The sequence below is a fragment of the Magallana gigas genome, chromosome 6 (assembly GCF_963853765.1).
Source record: "Magallana gigas chromosome 6, xbMagGiga1.1, whole genome shotgun sequence".
Taxonomy (NCBI): domain Eukaryota; kingdom Metazoa; phylum Mollusca; class Bivalvia; order Ostreida; family Ostreidae; genus Magallana; species Magallana gigas.
The window spans coordinates 52,206,570-52,219,378 of NC_088858.1; the positions used below are offsets into that span (position 1 = coordinate 52,206,570).

The window sequence follows — 12,809 nt, forward strand, 5'->3', positions numbered from 1 at the left end:
AAGTAGAGTTATGTTTATTGACTTTTTCATTTTTAATCAACATATAAATATTTAATGAACAACAAAACGCATTCAGAAACTAAAATCAGTTTTATATTTCCAAGCATTTCACAGATTTTCTGATGTGCTTGGTTACATAAACTGTTTATACGGATAACAAATAAAATTGTAAAATAAAATTTAAAAAGTTGTAAAAAGATAGAAATTAAACATTCAAATATATGGAATTATAAATTAAAAAGTTCAATTGGAATACTGTTCACACAATAAACCTAATTATTTCGTGTAAGAGTAGCTGTGAGACCTCTGGCTCTGCATAAAAAATATAATACTGATGTGAATTAATAGTTTGAGTACTATCGCACTGTTTAACTACCGATAAGACATCAACAGTAGGACACCGACTCGATGCTTAGCGAGCAGCAAGCAACTTGCGACCTGTAATGGAGAAAAGATCGTTTTAACATCTGTACCAGCATTATTGGGATCTAGTTTTTACTGATTGATCAGAAGAAAATGACAACAAAAAGTAGAACATTGAGTACCTCCCGTCATGGTTTCGGGTTTTATAAAGTCATCCATGGCTGTCGTTATAAAGTTGTTCCCTGAAAGATTGATAAAATAATTATATATTATTTTAAAATTATAAATACATTAAGTAAGTTATATTCCGATAATAAACCACAAGCTAGACGTTAAAAAAAAAGGTTCAACGTGTGCGGATACCGACATTTGGTATAAATATGCAATGTCAGTGGGATTGACAATGAGTTAGCTTGGTCAGATACTTACTTCCGGAGTTGTCGGTGTGGAACAGGTGGGAAGAAGCTATCTCCTGCCCCAGCTTCTGGTCTGTGTCCTGGATCATCCTCAGCTGAGCGTCCGTCACCCTGAAACAGACCAGATAAAGTATAACTAACCGCTCGCCGTCAACAACTTACCAACGCCTTTTGTCGTCAACCTAGCAACGTTCGCTGTAGTTTTACGTATAGATAATGCATGCATTGGTAATGTATGTGGATATGTAAATAAACTTCAATAAACACTTGAAATTAGGCACTGGAATAATTGTATGTATTTAAAAAAAAAACAAAAAAAAGTTCTCACCCTCTCTGGTGCAGGGCGGGGTAATCGGCTTTCATTACAGACGTGGTGAAGGCGTGTTCCACGGGCGGATCCCGGTGCGCGGCGCGTGCGTTCAGACTCTCCTGTTTGTTGACGGTAAACGGGTCTGCTGCCTTCAGGTCCAGTGTGTTCTCGCTCATAGACACGTGCTTGAACTTCACGGCGGCGTTCCTCTCCGTCTTTCCGGCCGGTAGAACGTTTGCATCATTCTTTTTGTCTCCTTTGAATTTCATTTGCGTTTCCGAGGAGAACTCCATGGGGTTGTAGCCCACGATGAAGTGGGTGTTTCGGCCGTCCTCCAGGCGGGTTTTACATAGCGAGTTTTTGGCGTGACGGCGGTCCACGGCGTGATCACCGGACATGAACGTTCCTATGAAGTTGTTCTGTTAAAAAAAAACAACATTCAGGGAAGATAGTTCTATAATAATTCTTTCACTACGCATGTAATATTTTTAATTTTGTAAAAAAATTTCACGCAGATAAACTGTGATCGGAAAAAAGTGTAATAGAAAGCCAATAAAAGACAAGGTTTGAATTATTTTACGTTATTTTACCTCAAGGTCAGAGCTTGGCTGTTTACCTTGGCTTCAGATGTGCGGTTCTCGGCGGGAGGATACGGGAGAGCGTCATTAGGAGTCAGGTAATCGAACTCCACTTCCGGTCTGGCCATTGGCTCCATGGGTCGATAGCCGGCTGGTGGTCCCCGGTAGTCGGTATGGGCCACTGGAGGGAGGAGTCAACGCACGGTTAGTGCATGTAAGTATCGGGGAAATATCACAACAGTTCATCTCCTATTCAGTTACTAGTACTTTGTACTCACGTGAGGTTTGGCGATCCGCCGCGTGACGTGACCTGTCGAAGCTGAAGATGACGTTGTCCGTATGACGCTTCTCTATGTTCACCTCCATTTGAGTTTTCCCCTCTGCATTCTTGGTTAATGAAAAATAATAACTTATTTTATTGGGGTGTTACATATGAGTTGTGATGAGAAAAGATTTGAATAAAATCTTTATTTGTGACAAACCAGAGTGGGCGCCGCAGGCGTGTAGCTGTAGTCCGTCTGGTTGGACGTGGACATCATTGGGGCATAGGCGGGGTCGTTCTGGAGTAACTGCAACACGAAGACGGGTCAACGTAATTACACGGCGACCACATGTACATCAAATAGAATTTTGTTTAAATTATATCTAATTAACTTCTTATGGTTTATTAGATTGATTAAGGACTTACTCTCCCTGCGTCTGGTACCAGACATTTCTGTGGAGGTCCTCGGGCGGCCATGGATCCTGGGGCAAAGTCTTTGCCGTAAACGGTATGAATGGTACTGGGGTCGGATCCAAACTGCAAATAAAGGCATTGTTTTCGTTGGCTGTGTTCAGGTTTTCAATAAATCTCAGATTTCCAAAGGTTACCAAGGAAATGTTTTTGTTTTACCTGAAAGTGTGCCGCCGTCTGGTAACTACGCTCGTCAAAAGCATCTGAAACGAGAAACAAAACGGCCTGTTGCAAAGTGAAGAGATAATTACTCTTGTTAAGAAAAACTCTGTGAATTATTTATTGTAAACCCGATTTTACTGCCTGCTGATGTATTGAAGTCTGTTTGTTATACGCAGCACTACATACAGTTTAAGTGGCAGATCACGAATTAGAATTTTCATCAGTCTGTGGTAGTGCAAATGGCTTTTGGTGAGATCAAAAACCTTAAGATTATTTTCGTCGCTGAGTTGTAATTTTATTTTTGAAGCATTTAAGAGAGGAATTTAAGAGAGGTTAAAAACCTTTAAAGACTTTTGGAACTGTCGTCTGCCGGGCATGCGCCGCTAGGTGATTGACACGTGTGTTGTCGTCAGGAAGAGAACCTGATGACGTAGAACTCTCCACGCCACTGTCTTCGGAATCCTCTTTTCCCTTCTTTTTATCCAACCTCATCCTGTCAAGGACAAAATAACAGAACATAAATGCCCCGGCTCACTCGGATCATTATTTTTTATAGATTAATGTGTTATTGTATCTTTTTCTGAATCAAGACTTGGATTATTTTGGTGACATTCATTGATTTTCATCAAGAACAGAACATATGGATATATCCTTACTGTGAAGCCTTGATGGCTCGAGCGGCGTGCTCAGCCGGCGGCAGGGTTCGGGGCCCGAACTCATCATTAACCGTCGTCTGAAAACTCCCAACTGCAAAATAATTTCAGTAAATCACACCATCGCTCAAAATCGTCCTACGTGTCGCCAACGTTTTAAAGTTGAAATCAAGTTGCGTCTTTCTTTTATTCATACGCTGTATACTTGTATTTATGTAATTACATAATGCAGTAATCTTTATTTTTAAAAAAGGAACATTAATAAAAAGTTAAGAATTAGCTAAATAATTGGTTTTCTGATTTATATAGTTGAACTATTAAGGATTACATTCTAGAAACCGCTAACTTCTGTAATACAGAACAAAATGAAGGCGCAGTACTCATGTTTACCTATTCCATTGTAATCACCGGTCCTGAACACGTGGGAAAATTTGGACATGTCCTTCATCTTCTTGCTGACCTCCCTGCCCATGTCGCCCTTCTCCCTGATAAACCCGTCAGGGGCCCCCTCTCGGCCCACGCCGTATACTCTCTGGTGTTCACTGAACAGCCTGTAATATAACACAGAATCTCAACAGCCTGTAAAATAACACAGAATCTCAACAGCCTGTAATATAACACGAAATCTCAACAGCCTGTAAAATAACAGAGTCTCAAAAGCCTGTAATATAACACAGAATCTCAACAGTCTGTAATATAATACGGAATCTCAACAGCCTGTAAAATAACACAGTCTCAACAGCCTGTAAAATAACACAGAGTCTCAAAAGCCTGTGAAATAACACAGAGTCTCAACACCCTGTAAAATAGTAGATAAACAGCTTGTAAAATAACATGGCCTGAACAGCCTGCAAAATAACAGGTCTCAACAGCCTATAAAATAACAGTCTCAGCACCCTGTAAAATAGCACGAAGTCTTAGCAGCCTGCAAAAACAGAAAGAAATACAGTTAGCTTTGGGTTTGTTCTGTCCGTTAGTGTATCTCTAGGTTTTTTACTTACTGTGGGGCGTCGCTGCCTAACTTGATGTTGGTTCCTCTCTGTCTCCAAAACTTCTCAGGGTCCAGAGGCAGCTTCATGATGGCCGTATTGACGCGGGGGTACAGTGGGGCCACCGGGTTATCTCGTATCTGTAACGAACCAATCACGGTCAACTAATTAAGCGGATCACTCTTCGTTTTTTTTAATTACATGTATAATATCCTTTGATTAAAATATTATTTAGCCTATCATTTGGTTTTTGTAGTAAGCGTGGAAGATCGCTAAGTTATATACTGTTTATTTTTTTTTACATCATAGAGCACATATTGCCAAAAGTATACCCAGTACAAAAACATACATCCGGTATATACGATGACTTGTACTCGGAGTCCGCCATCTTTCTGCTGACCATGTACCGTGGCGCCATATCCTTAAAAATCAGAAAAGACGTGTTCATGACATCTATATCTAATTAATATTGTCATCATCTATTTCGGATTAGGAATTGTTCGTGGATTATACCAAATGTAATTAATCAAACCAGGTAGATGAATTAATTTTTGTTGCGTTTTTTTTTTTGTTTAATTTGTTTTTCTTGTATTTGTTTAATCAAGTCTGGATTTTGTTTTTTCACTTACCGGCCAGTTAATGATTCCGGGGTCCTGTAAAGTTTTGGGCTGTAAATAAAAACGTTACAAGTAAGAAAATTCAGACACAATAATTTGACCTTAACTGTCGTTATTAAGTTATAAATCTTTTTATTTTAATGTCGCTGTTGTATTTGAGTGTTATCGATGAGCTAATAAACGTCGCTGATCTGGAGACCAGTGTTTAGTGGTTGTCCCTCGGGACCGCCAGTTCTTCACTAAAACCCTTGAAAGATGTTACATAACGCTGTGGATTAAGTGCCCAAACTTAACACAGCAGGCGTCACGTGTGACTGTGGGAGTCAATGACATTCGAAAGTAACTTGCAATGCGACAAGGCAATATATCAGCGCCCGTCAACACGTGGAAAAACTTCACTGCCTACGCAACATCATTAACCCAATTCCAGTCGACTCTTATAAAACTGTCTCATATGGTTATAAAGCTTTTAAAGGTTTATTTTAAATTCGTTACAATTTTTGGTTAATGTTGTACAATATCCAAAGCATCAAGTTTCTAGTAATTCACGATCTCTTATGTCTAGACAAGAGGTCTGTCTGTCTGTCTGTTTGTCTGCTGTCCTTCTATATATCCGCCCGTCAGTCCACCAAAGTGACAGTCCGTTCGTTTACCTTGCTTATGGACTGTTTTATGCGTCTGTCGGTTTACCTTGCTTTAGGACTGTTGTATGTGTCTGTCGGTTTACCTTGCTATAGGACTGTTCTGTCTGTCGGTTTACCTTGCTTTAGGACTGTTGTATGTGTCTGTCGGTTTACCTTGCTATAAGAATGTTGTATGTGTCTGTCTGTTTATCTTGCTATAGGGTTGTTGTATGTGTCTGTCTGTTTACCTTGTTTTAGGACTGTTGTATGTGTCTGTCTGTTTACCTTGCTTTTGGACTGTTGTGTGTGTCTGTCTGTTCACCTTGCTATAGGGCTGTTGTACGTGTCTGTCTGTTTACCTTGCTATAGGGTGTTGTATGTGTCTGTCTGTTTACCTTGTTATAGGAATGTTTTTGTATCTGTGTACCTTGCTATAAGGTTGTTGTATGTGTCTGTCTGTTTATCTTGCTATAGGAATGTTGTATGTGTCTGTCTGTTTACCTTGCTATTAGACTGGTGTACGTGTCTGTCTGTTTACCTTGCTATAGGGTTGTTGTATGTGTCTGTCGGTTTACCTTGCTTTAGGACTGTTGTATGTGTCTGTTTACCTTGCTATATGACTTTTGTATGTGTGTGTCTGTTTACCTTACTATAGGACTGTTGTATGTGTCTGTCTGTTTACCTTGCTTTAGGACTGTTGTATGTGTGTATCTGTTTACCTTGCTATAAAACTGTTGTATGTGTCTGTCTGTTTACCTTGCTATTAGACTGGTGTACGTGTCTGTCTGTTTACCTTGCTATAGGGTTGTTGTATGTGTCTGTCTGTTTACCTTGCTATAGGACTGTTCTGTGTGTCTGTTTACCTTGCTATATGACTTTTGAATGTGTGTGTCTGTTTACCTTACTATAGGACTGTTGTATGTGTCTGTCTGTTTACCTTGCTTTAGGACTGTTGTATGTGTGTATCTGTTTACCTTGCTATAGGGTGTTGTATGTGTCTGTCTGTTTACCTTGCTTTAGGACTGTTGTATGTGTGTATCTGTTTACCTTGCTATAGGGTTGTTGAATGTGTCTGTATGTTTACCTTGCTTTAGGACTGTTGTATGTGTGTATCTGTTTACCTTGCTTTAGGACTGTTGTATGAGTTTGTCTGTTTACCTTGCAATAGGATTGTTGTATGTGTGTGTCTGTTTACCTTACTATAGGACTGTTGTATGTGTCTGTCTGTTTACCTTGCTATAGGACTGTTGTATGTGTCTGTCTTTTTACCTTGCTATAGGACTATTGTATGTGTGTGTCTGTTTACCTTACTATAGGACTGTTGTATGTGTCTGTCTGTTTACCTTGCTATAGGAATGTTGTATGTGTGTGTCTGTTTACCTTGCTATAGGGTTGTTGAATGTGTCTGTATGTTTACCTTGCTTTAGGACTGTTGTATGTGTGTATCTGTTTACCTTGCTTTAGGACTGTTGTATGAGTTTGTCTGTTTACCTTGCAATAGGATTGTTGTATGTGTGTGTCTGTTTACCTTACTATAGGACTGTTGTATGTGTCTGTCTGTTTACCTTGCTATAGGACTGTTGTATGTGTCTGTCTTTTTACCTTGCTATAGGACTATTGTATGTGTGTGTCTGTTTACCTTACTATAGGACTGTTGTATGTGTCTGTCTGTTTACCTTGCTTTTGGACTGTTGTATGTGTCTGTATGTTTACCTTGCTATAGGAATGTTTTATGTGTCTGTCTGTTTACCTTGTGTGTATCTGTTTGCCTTGCTATAGGACTGTTGTGTGCTTTTGTATCTGTTTGCCTTGCTATAGGAATGTTGTGTGTTTTTGTATGTGTTTGCCTTGCTATAGGAATGTTGTGTGTTTGTGTATCTGTTTACCTTGCTATAGGAATGTTGTGTGTGTGTGTATCTGTTTACCTTGCTATAGGATGTCGTGTGTTTGTGTGTCTGTTTGCCTTGCTATAGGAATGTTGTGTGTTTGTGTATCTGTTTACCTTGCTATAGGACTGTTGTATGTGTGTATATGTTTACCTTGCTATAGGAATGTTGTGTGTTTGTGTATCTGTTTACCTTGCTAAAGGAATGTTGTGTGTGTGTATCTGTTTACCTTGCTATAGGAATGTTGTGTGTTTGTGTATCTGTTTACCTTGCTAAAGGAATGTTGTATGTGTGTATCTGTTTACCTTGCTATAGGAATGTTGTGTGTTTTTGTAATTGTTTACCTTGCTATAGGAATATTGTGTGTTTGTGTATCTGTGTACCTTGCTATAGGAATGTTGTGTGTTTGTTTATCTGTTTACCTTTCTATAGGAATGTTGTGTGTTTGTGTATCTGTGTACCTTGCTATAGGACTGTTGTGTGTTTGTGTATCTGTTTACCTGTCTATAGGAATGTTGTGTGTTTGTGTATCTGTGTACCTTGCTATAGGACTGTTGTGTGTTTGTGTATCTGTTTGCCTTGCTATAGGACTGTTGTGTGTGTGTGTATCTGTTTACCTTGCTTTAGGAATGTTGTATGTGTGTATCTGTTTACCTTGCTATAGGAATGTTGTGTGTTTGTGTATATGTTTGCCTTGCTATAGGAATGTTGTGTGTTTGTGTATCTGTTTACCTTGCTATAGGAATGTTGTGTGTTTGTGTATCTGTTTACCTTGCTAAAGGAATGTTGTGTGTTTGTGTATCTGTTTACCTTGCTATAGGAATGTTGTGTGTTTGTGTATATGTTTGCCTTGCTATAGGAATGTTGTGTGTTTGTGTATCTGTGTACCTTGCTATAGGACTGTTGTGTGTTTGTGTATCTGTTTGCCTTGCTATAAAACTGTTGTGTGTGTGTATCTGTTTACCTTGCTATAAAACTGTTGTGTGTGTGTATCTGTTTACCTTGCTATAGGAATGTTGTGTGTTTGTGTATCTGTTTACCTTGTTATAGGAATGTTGTGTGTGTGTGTATCTGTTTACCTTGCTATAGGAATGTTGTGTGTTTCTGTATCTGTTTACCTTGCTATAGGAATGTTGTGTGTGTGTGTATCTGTTTACCTTGCTATAGGAATGTCGTGTGTTTGTGTATCTGTGTACCTTGCTATAGGAATGTTGTGTGTGTGTGTATCTGTTTACCTTGCTATAGGAATGTCGTGTGTGTGTGTATCTGTTTACCTTGCTATAGGACTGTTGTGTGTTTGTGTATCTGTTTACCTTGCTATAGGAATGTTGTGTGTTTGTGTATCTGTGTACCTTGCTATAGAAATGTTGTGTATTTGTGTATCTGTTTACCTTGCTATAGGAATGTCGTGTGTTTGTGTATCTGTGTACCTTGCTATAGGAATGTTGTGTGTGTGTGTATCTGTTTACCTTGCTATAGGAATGTCGTGTGTGTGTGTATCTGTGTACCTTGCTATAGGACTGTTGTGTGTTTGTGTATCTGTTTACCTTGCTTTAGGAATGTTGTGTGTTTGTGTATCTGTTTACCTTGCTATAGGACTGGTGTGTGTGTGTGTATCTGTTTACCTTGCTATAGGAATGTCGTGTGTGTGTGTATCTGTGTACCTTGCTATAGGAATGTTGTGTGTTTGTGTATCTGTGTACCTTGCTATAGGAATGTTGTGTGTTTGTGTATCTGTTTACCTTGCTATAGAAATGTTGTGTGTTTGTGTATCTGTTTACCTTGCTATAGGAATGTTGTGTGTTTGTGTATCTGTTTACCTTGCTATAGGAATGGTGTGTGTGTGTATCTGTTTTCCTTGCTAAAGGAATGTTGTGTGTTTGTGTATCTGTTTACCTTGCTATAGGAATGTCGTGTGTGTGTGTATCTATGTACCTTGCTATAGAAATGTTATGTTTTTGTGTATCTGTGTACCTTGCTATAGGAATGTTGTGTGTGTGTATCTGTTTACTTTGCTATAGGACTGTTGTGTGTTTGTGTATCTGTTTACCTTGCTATAGGAATGTTGTGTGTGTGTATCTGTTTACCTTGCTATAGGACTGTTGTGTGTTTGTTTATCTGTTTACCTTGCTATAGGAATGTCGTGTGTGTGTGTATCTGTGTACCTTGCTATAGGAATGTCGTGTTTTTTTGTGTCTGTTTACCTTGCTATAGGAATGTTGTGTGTTTGTGTATCTGTTTACCTTGCTATAGGAATGTTGTGTGTTTGTGTATCTGTTTACCTTGCTATAGGACTGCTCTGTGAAGTCGGCCTTGGTGGTACTCTGTTGGTACGTTTCATTGGGCACCAGACCGCCGCTGTCATTTCCCAGGTGAAAATGATGGTCCAGCTTTACAAGGGAAAGAAATCAATCAGTTGCATACATAATCTTTAAATAAAGCTTTTCTTTCTAATTTATTTTGCTTTGTCAGCTATTATGTCATTTGATTCATGCAGGACCTACCTGGCCATGTTGTGCTTGTAGTGAGGATGGATCTAGGGAGGCGCCCTGAAGAAAACCCCAGAAAGTGATATAAACTTTTACAAAACTTTATAGATATAGAAGTAGCTTACTAAGCGAAATCACAACCGTATATATACCTACTCGAGTATTTAGACGTTGTCGTTTAGGTTACATAAACTGTAATTATGAACATTGTCGTAGAATTGTATACATCCTACAAATAAATTGAATCAAAGGGATTGTGTGCGACCACATATAACTGTAAATGTAACTTGTTTTTCGTGTTTAAAGTTTAATTATTACAGTTTTTTTTTATAATACATTTATTAAAACAGTTTTGTACTTATTTAGTACCAATAAAAAGTCGAGCAAAATAAATGTTTGTTCGACTGATTTAACCATTACCACCGACGAATTTAGAGTAGTTGTAATATCAATGAACGTACTGATATATAAACTGTTCAATCACAGAATACTGTCACAATTTGCGTGTATCGAAACAATCAATCGGTCTAATAATTCAAATTAAAAATTCCAAGAAAATTACACCACGGGACACGACAAAATATACCGTATTTACATGGGTACCAGTGTCTGAGCAAACTGTGTGCAGGCACGCGAAGCGTGTTAGGTGTATGCTTAATACTGTAGTTTTTAGGTGTATGCTTAATACTGTAGTTTTTATTGTCCGAATTTGAAAGTGCCATTTGTACATGCCAATAAATATCTTAAAACTGTAAAAACTTTAGTTTTCCTGTGAACATATTCATATTCTAAACAGGGTTGTAACTAAATGTATTGGTTTTAGTAAAACTTAATTCTAAACTACAATGTATATGTATATAGATGTATTCATATTATGGTGATATTGATGAGGGATTTCGTAGGGGAGATGCTATGCTTACCCTCCCTCCCTTTCCCCATTCTCATTCTAACACCTATATAATATGAATCTTGTTCTTTATAATTGTGTGTCATTCACACGTGGCGAAATTGAATGCAAGTATATTGATACAGTGTAAGTATATTGATATTTGTAGATACAATGTAGACTGCTCTGTGGTACATCAGTCTTTGCATGCAAACAGACTGTTCACGTGCTCCCAAAGCAAATACTTTGCCTTTGATGAATTCAAAACACTGTGCAACATACCATATCTGGATTCTTTTTCTGTAAAACATTGATCAATTATTTTGGCTTTTTTAAGAGTGTAAATAAATTAGCTAGAACTCTGACTGGGAGTTACATCTCTTTTACTCTCAAATGTTAAAAGTAAAAGTTGACAGACGCAAGAAAATTGGATATGGTAGTCTATATGGTCTATATTGTTTTGCTTAACAGATTTTTTTTCGAGGGAAGAGGTGGTGGTGGGGGGGGGGGTGTAAATGGCCGTGCATTGAAAATAAATAAGTCTACAAAAACCGATCCCTGCCTTTTTTAAAGTCTTGGTGGAGTCGGATCATTCAACGACTTGGGGTAGACAATCTATGGTATTTGATCGATATCCAATGTTCCGGAAAAACTGTCCTTTGTTTCGGTGTTTTTTCTGCCACTAAGCCAGTCATGTTTCTTACGATAAGATTGTGTTTCACACCAGCCGCATTTAATCTATATCCCTTTTTCAAGTCCAGTTCGAATCAATGAATGTATTTTAAACTGATTAAAGAATTCATTTGCGGACCCCTTACTCTGCGGATAATTCTATAAAACCCAAGGATTATATTTGTATGCTAGTATATAAACCTATATATGCATAATTGAGATACGTCAAAATGATATGTTCAAAATTTCGATCATGCATTAAACAAAAACACCAACATCGATCATGTTAAATGACACGAATTTTCACAATAAAATTCCATTCCAATTAAATCATTTACACTTTTTGTAATTAATGATTTGACTTTGATTAATTATAGTTATGTAAGCTTCTCTAGCAGATTAAATTTTGTAAGCACCTCATCATTATATTTTTATTGTACAAGCACGTTCGTTTTTCATTATTTTAATATCATGAAATGGTTTTTGAATCAGTCAAATAAAGCATGAACTCACCAAGAAATCACGACTATAACTGCTGTCGAAGATCCCAGCGCTTAGTTTGTTCGCGGTCAAGTTATACTCCCCATCCTTCAAAACACAACTCTTGGACAACCTCTCCCGGATTTCCTGCACTCGGAGATTCCGGGAGGGTCCGTATAGACGTCTCCGTCTTTCATCTGGAGTTTCAAGCATATCCCCGGATAGTCTTCAATTATTCCGACACGTACAATGTATGACAACGCGAAATAAAATATTAAAAACGAGATCACTTTCCGCTGGAAAAAAAATTAATTTACATATTGTTTCCAAAGTTTGTTAAAAAATGTGACGAAAAAAAGTAACAACAATTGGTACTCAGGAATGACTAAGTTCCTATTATGACCTCACGCTATTGTCTTGCGTCACCATAACGACGACCTCCTAATCCAGCGCGCGGTAATTAAAATCCCCCTAATCTCTTATAGTTAGACCACTCTTGTGCACATTTAATTTTTATTGTTTTGATAAACTTTTTACATTTAAAACTTTTATGTATAATTTTTAAAGTATTGTTACATTTTCTTTAGTGAGTTAATTTAGTTTTCAATTAAACATGTAATACTATGGTTTAATTTCAATCTTTTGATTGCCCATCATATAAGATTGAGGCGGATCTTCAGCTGTGACATTTGGCATTTGACAAATATATAAGAACCCTGATAAAGGGGTAAAACATTTGACACTTTACAAACGAACTTGCTTTGCATTAAAGCAATTTAATATTTTTATACAATTTATACGAAAGGCCTATATAATTAAGTTACCTGCTTATCTTAATCACCGTTGATGAATATTCCTGTTAACTAATGATTATATAATTTAATTGAATTAAAAAAAGAGAGAGAGAGAATACAAGGTATGAGTAAAAGTTGTAATATTTTTTTTTTACACT

The 12,809-nt window shown here is 37.7% G+C and overlaps 1 protein-coding gene across 2 annotated transcripts; it reads right to left on the bottom strand.

Annotated features, from left to right (window-relative positions):
- Positions 1–75: 75 nt before the first annotated feature.
- Positions 76–12,269, bottom strand: LOC105333508 (uncharacterized). Of its 2 annotated transcripts, XM_066086527.1 has the most exons (19): positions 11,891–12,269; positions 10,988–11,005; positions 9,835–9,879; positions 9,613–9,720; positions 4,834–4,872; positions 4,554–4,625; positions 4,217–4,344; positions 3,606–3,766; positions 3,219–3,309; positions 2,904–3,055; positions 2,560–2,603; positions 2,356–2,466; positions 2,150–2,236; positions 1,946–2,054; positions 1,706–1,848; positions 1,108–1,508; positions 793–890; positions 546–605; positions 76–438 (listed from the first exon to the last, which is right to left on the bottom strand). In XM_066086527.1, exons 1-19 carry the CDS (start codon positions 12,068–12,070, stop codon positions 413–415), a joined length of 2,073 nt encoding a protein of 690 aa, XP_065942599.1. In that variant the 5' UTR covers positions 12,071–12,269; the 3' UTR covers positions 76–412. The 2 variants fall into 2 exon arrangements, with proteins under 2 accessions (XP_065942599.1, XP_065942600.1); XM_066086528.1 differs by lacking the exon at positions 10,988–11,005 and having other exon boundaries at positions 11,891–12,268.
- Positions 12,270–12,809: the final 540 nt, after the last annotated feature.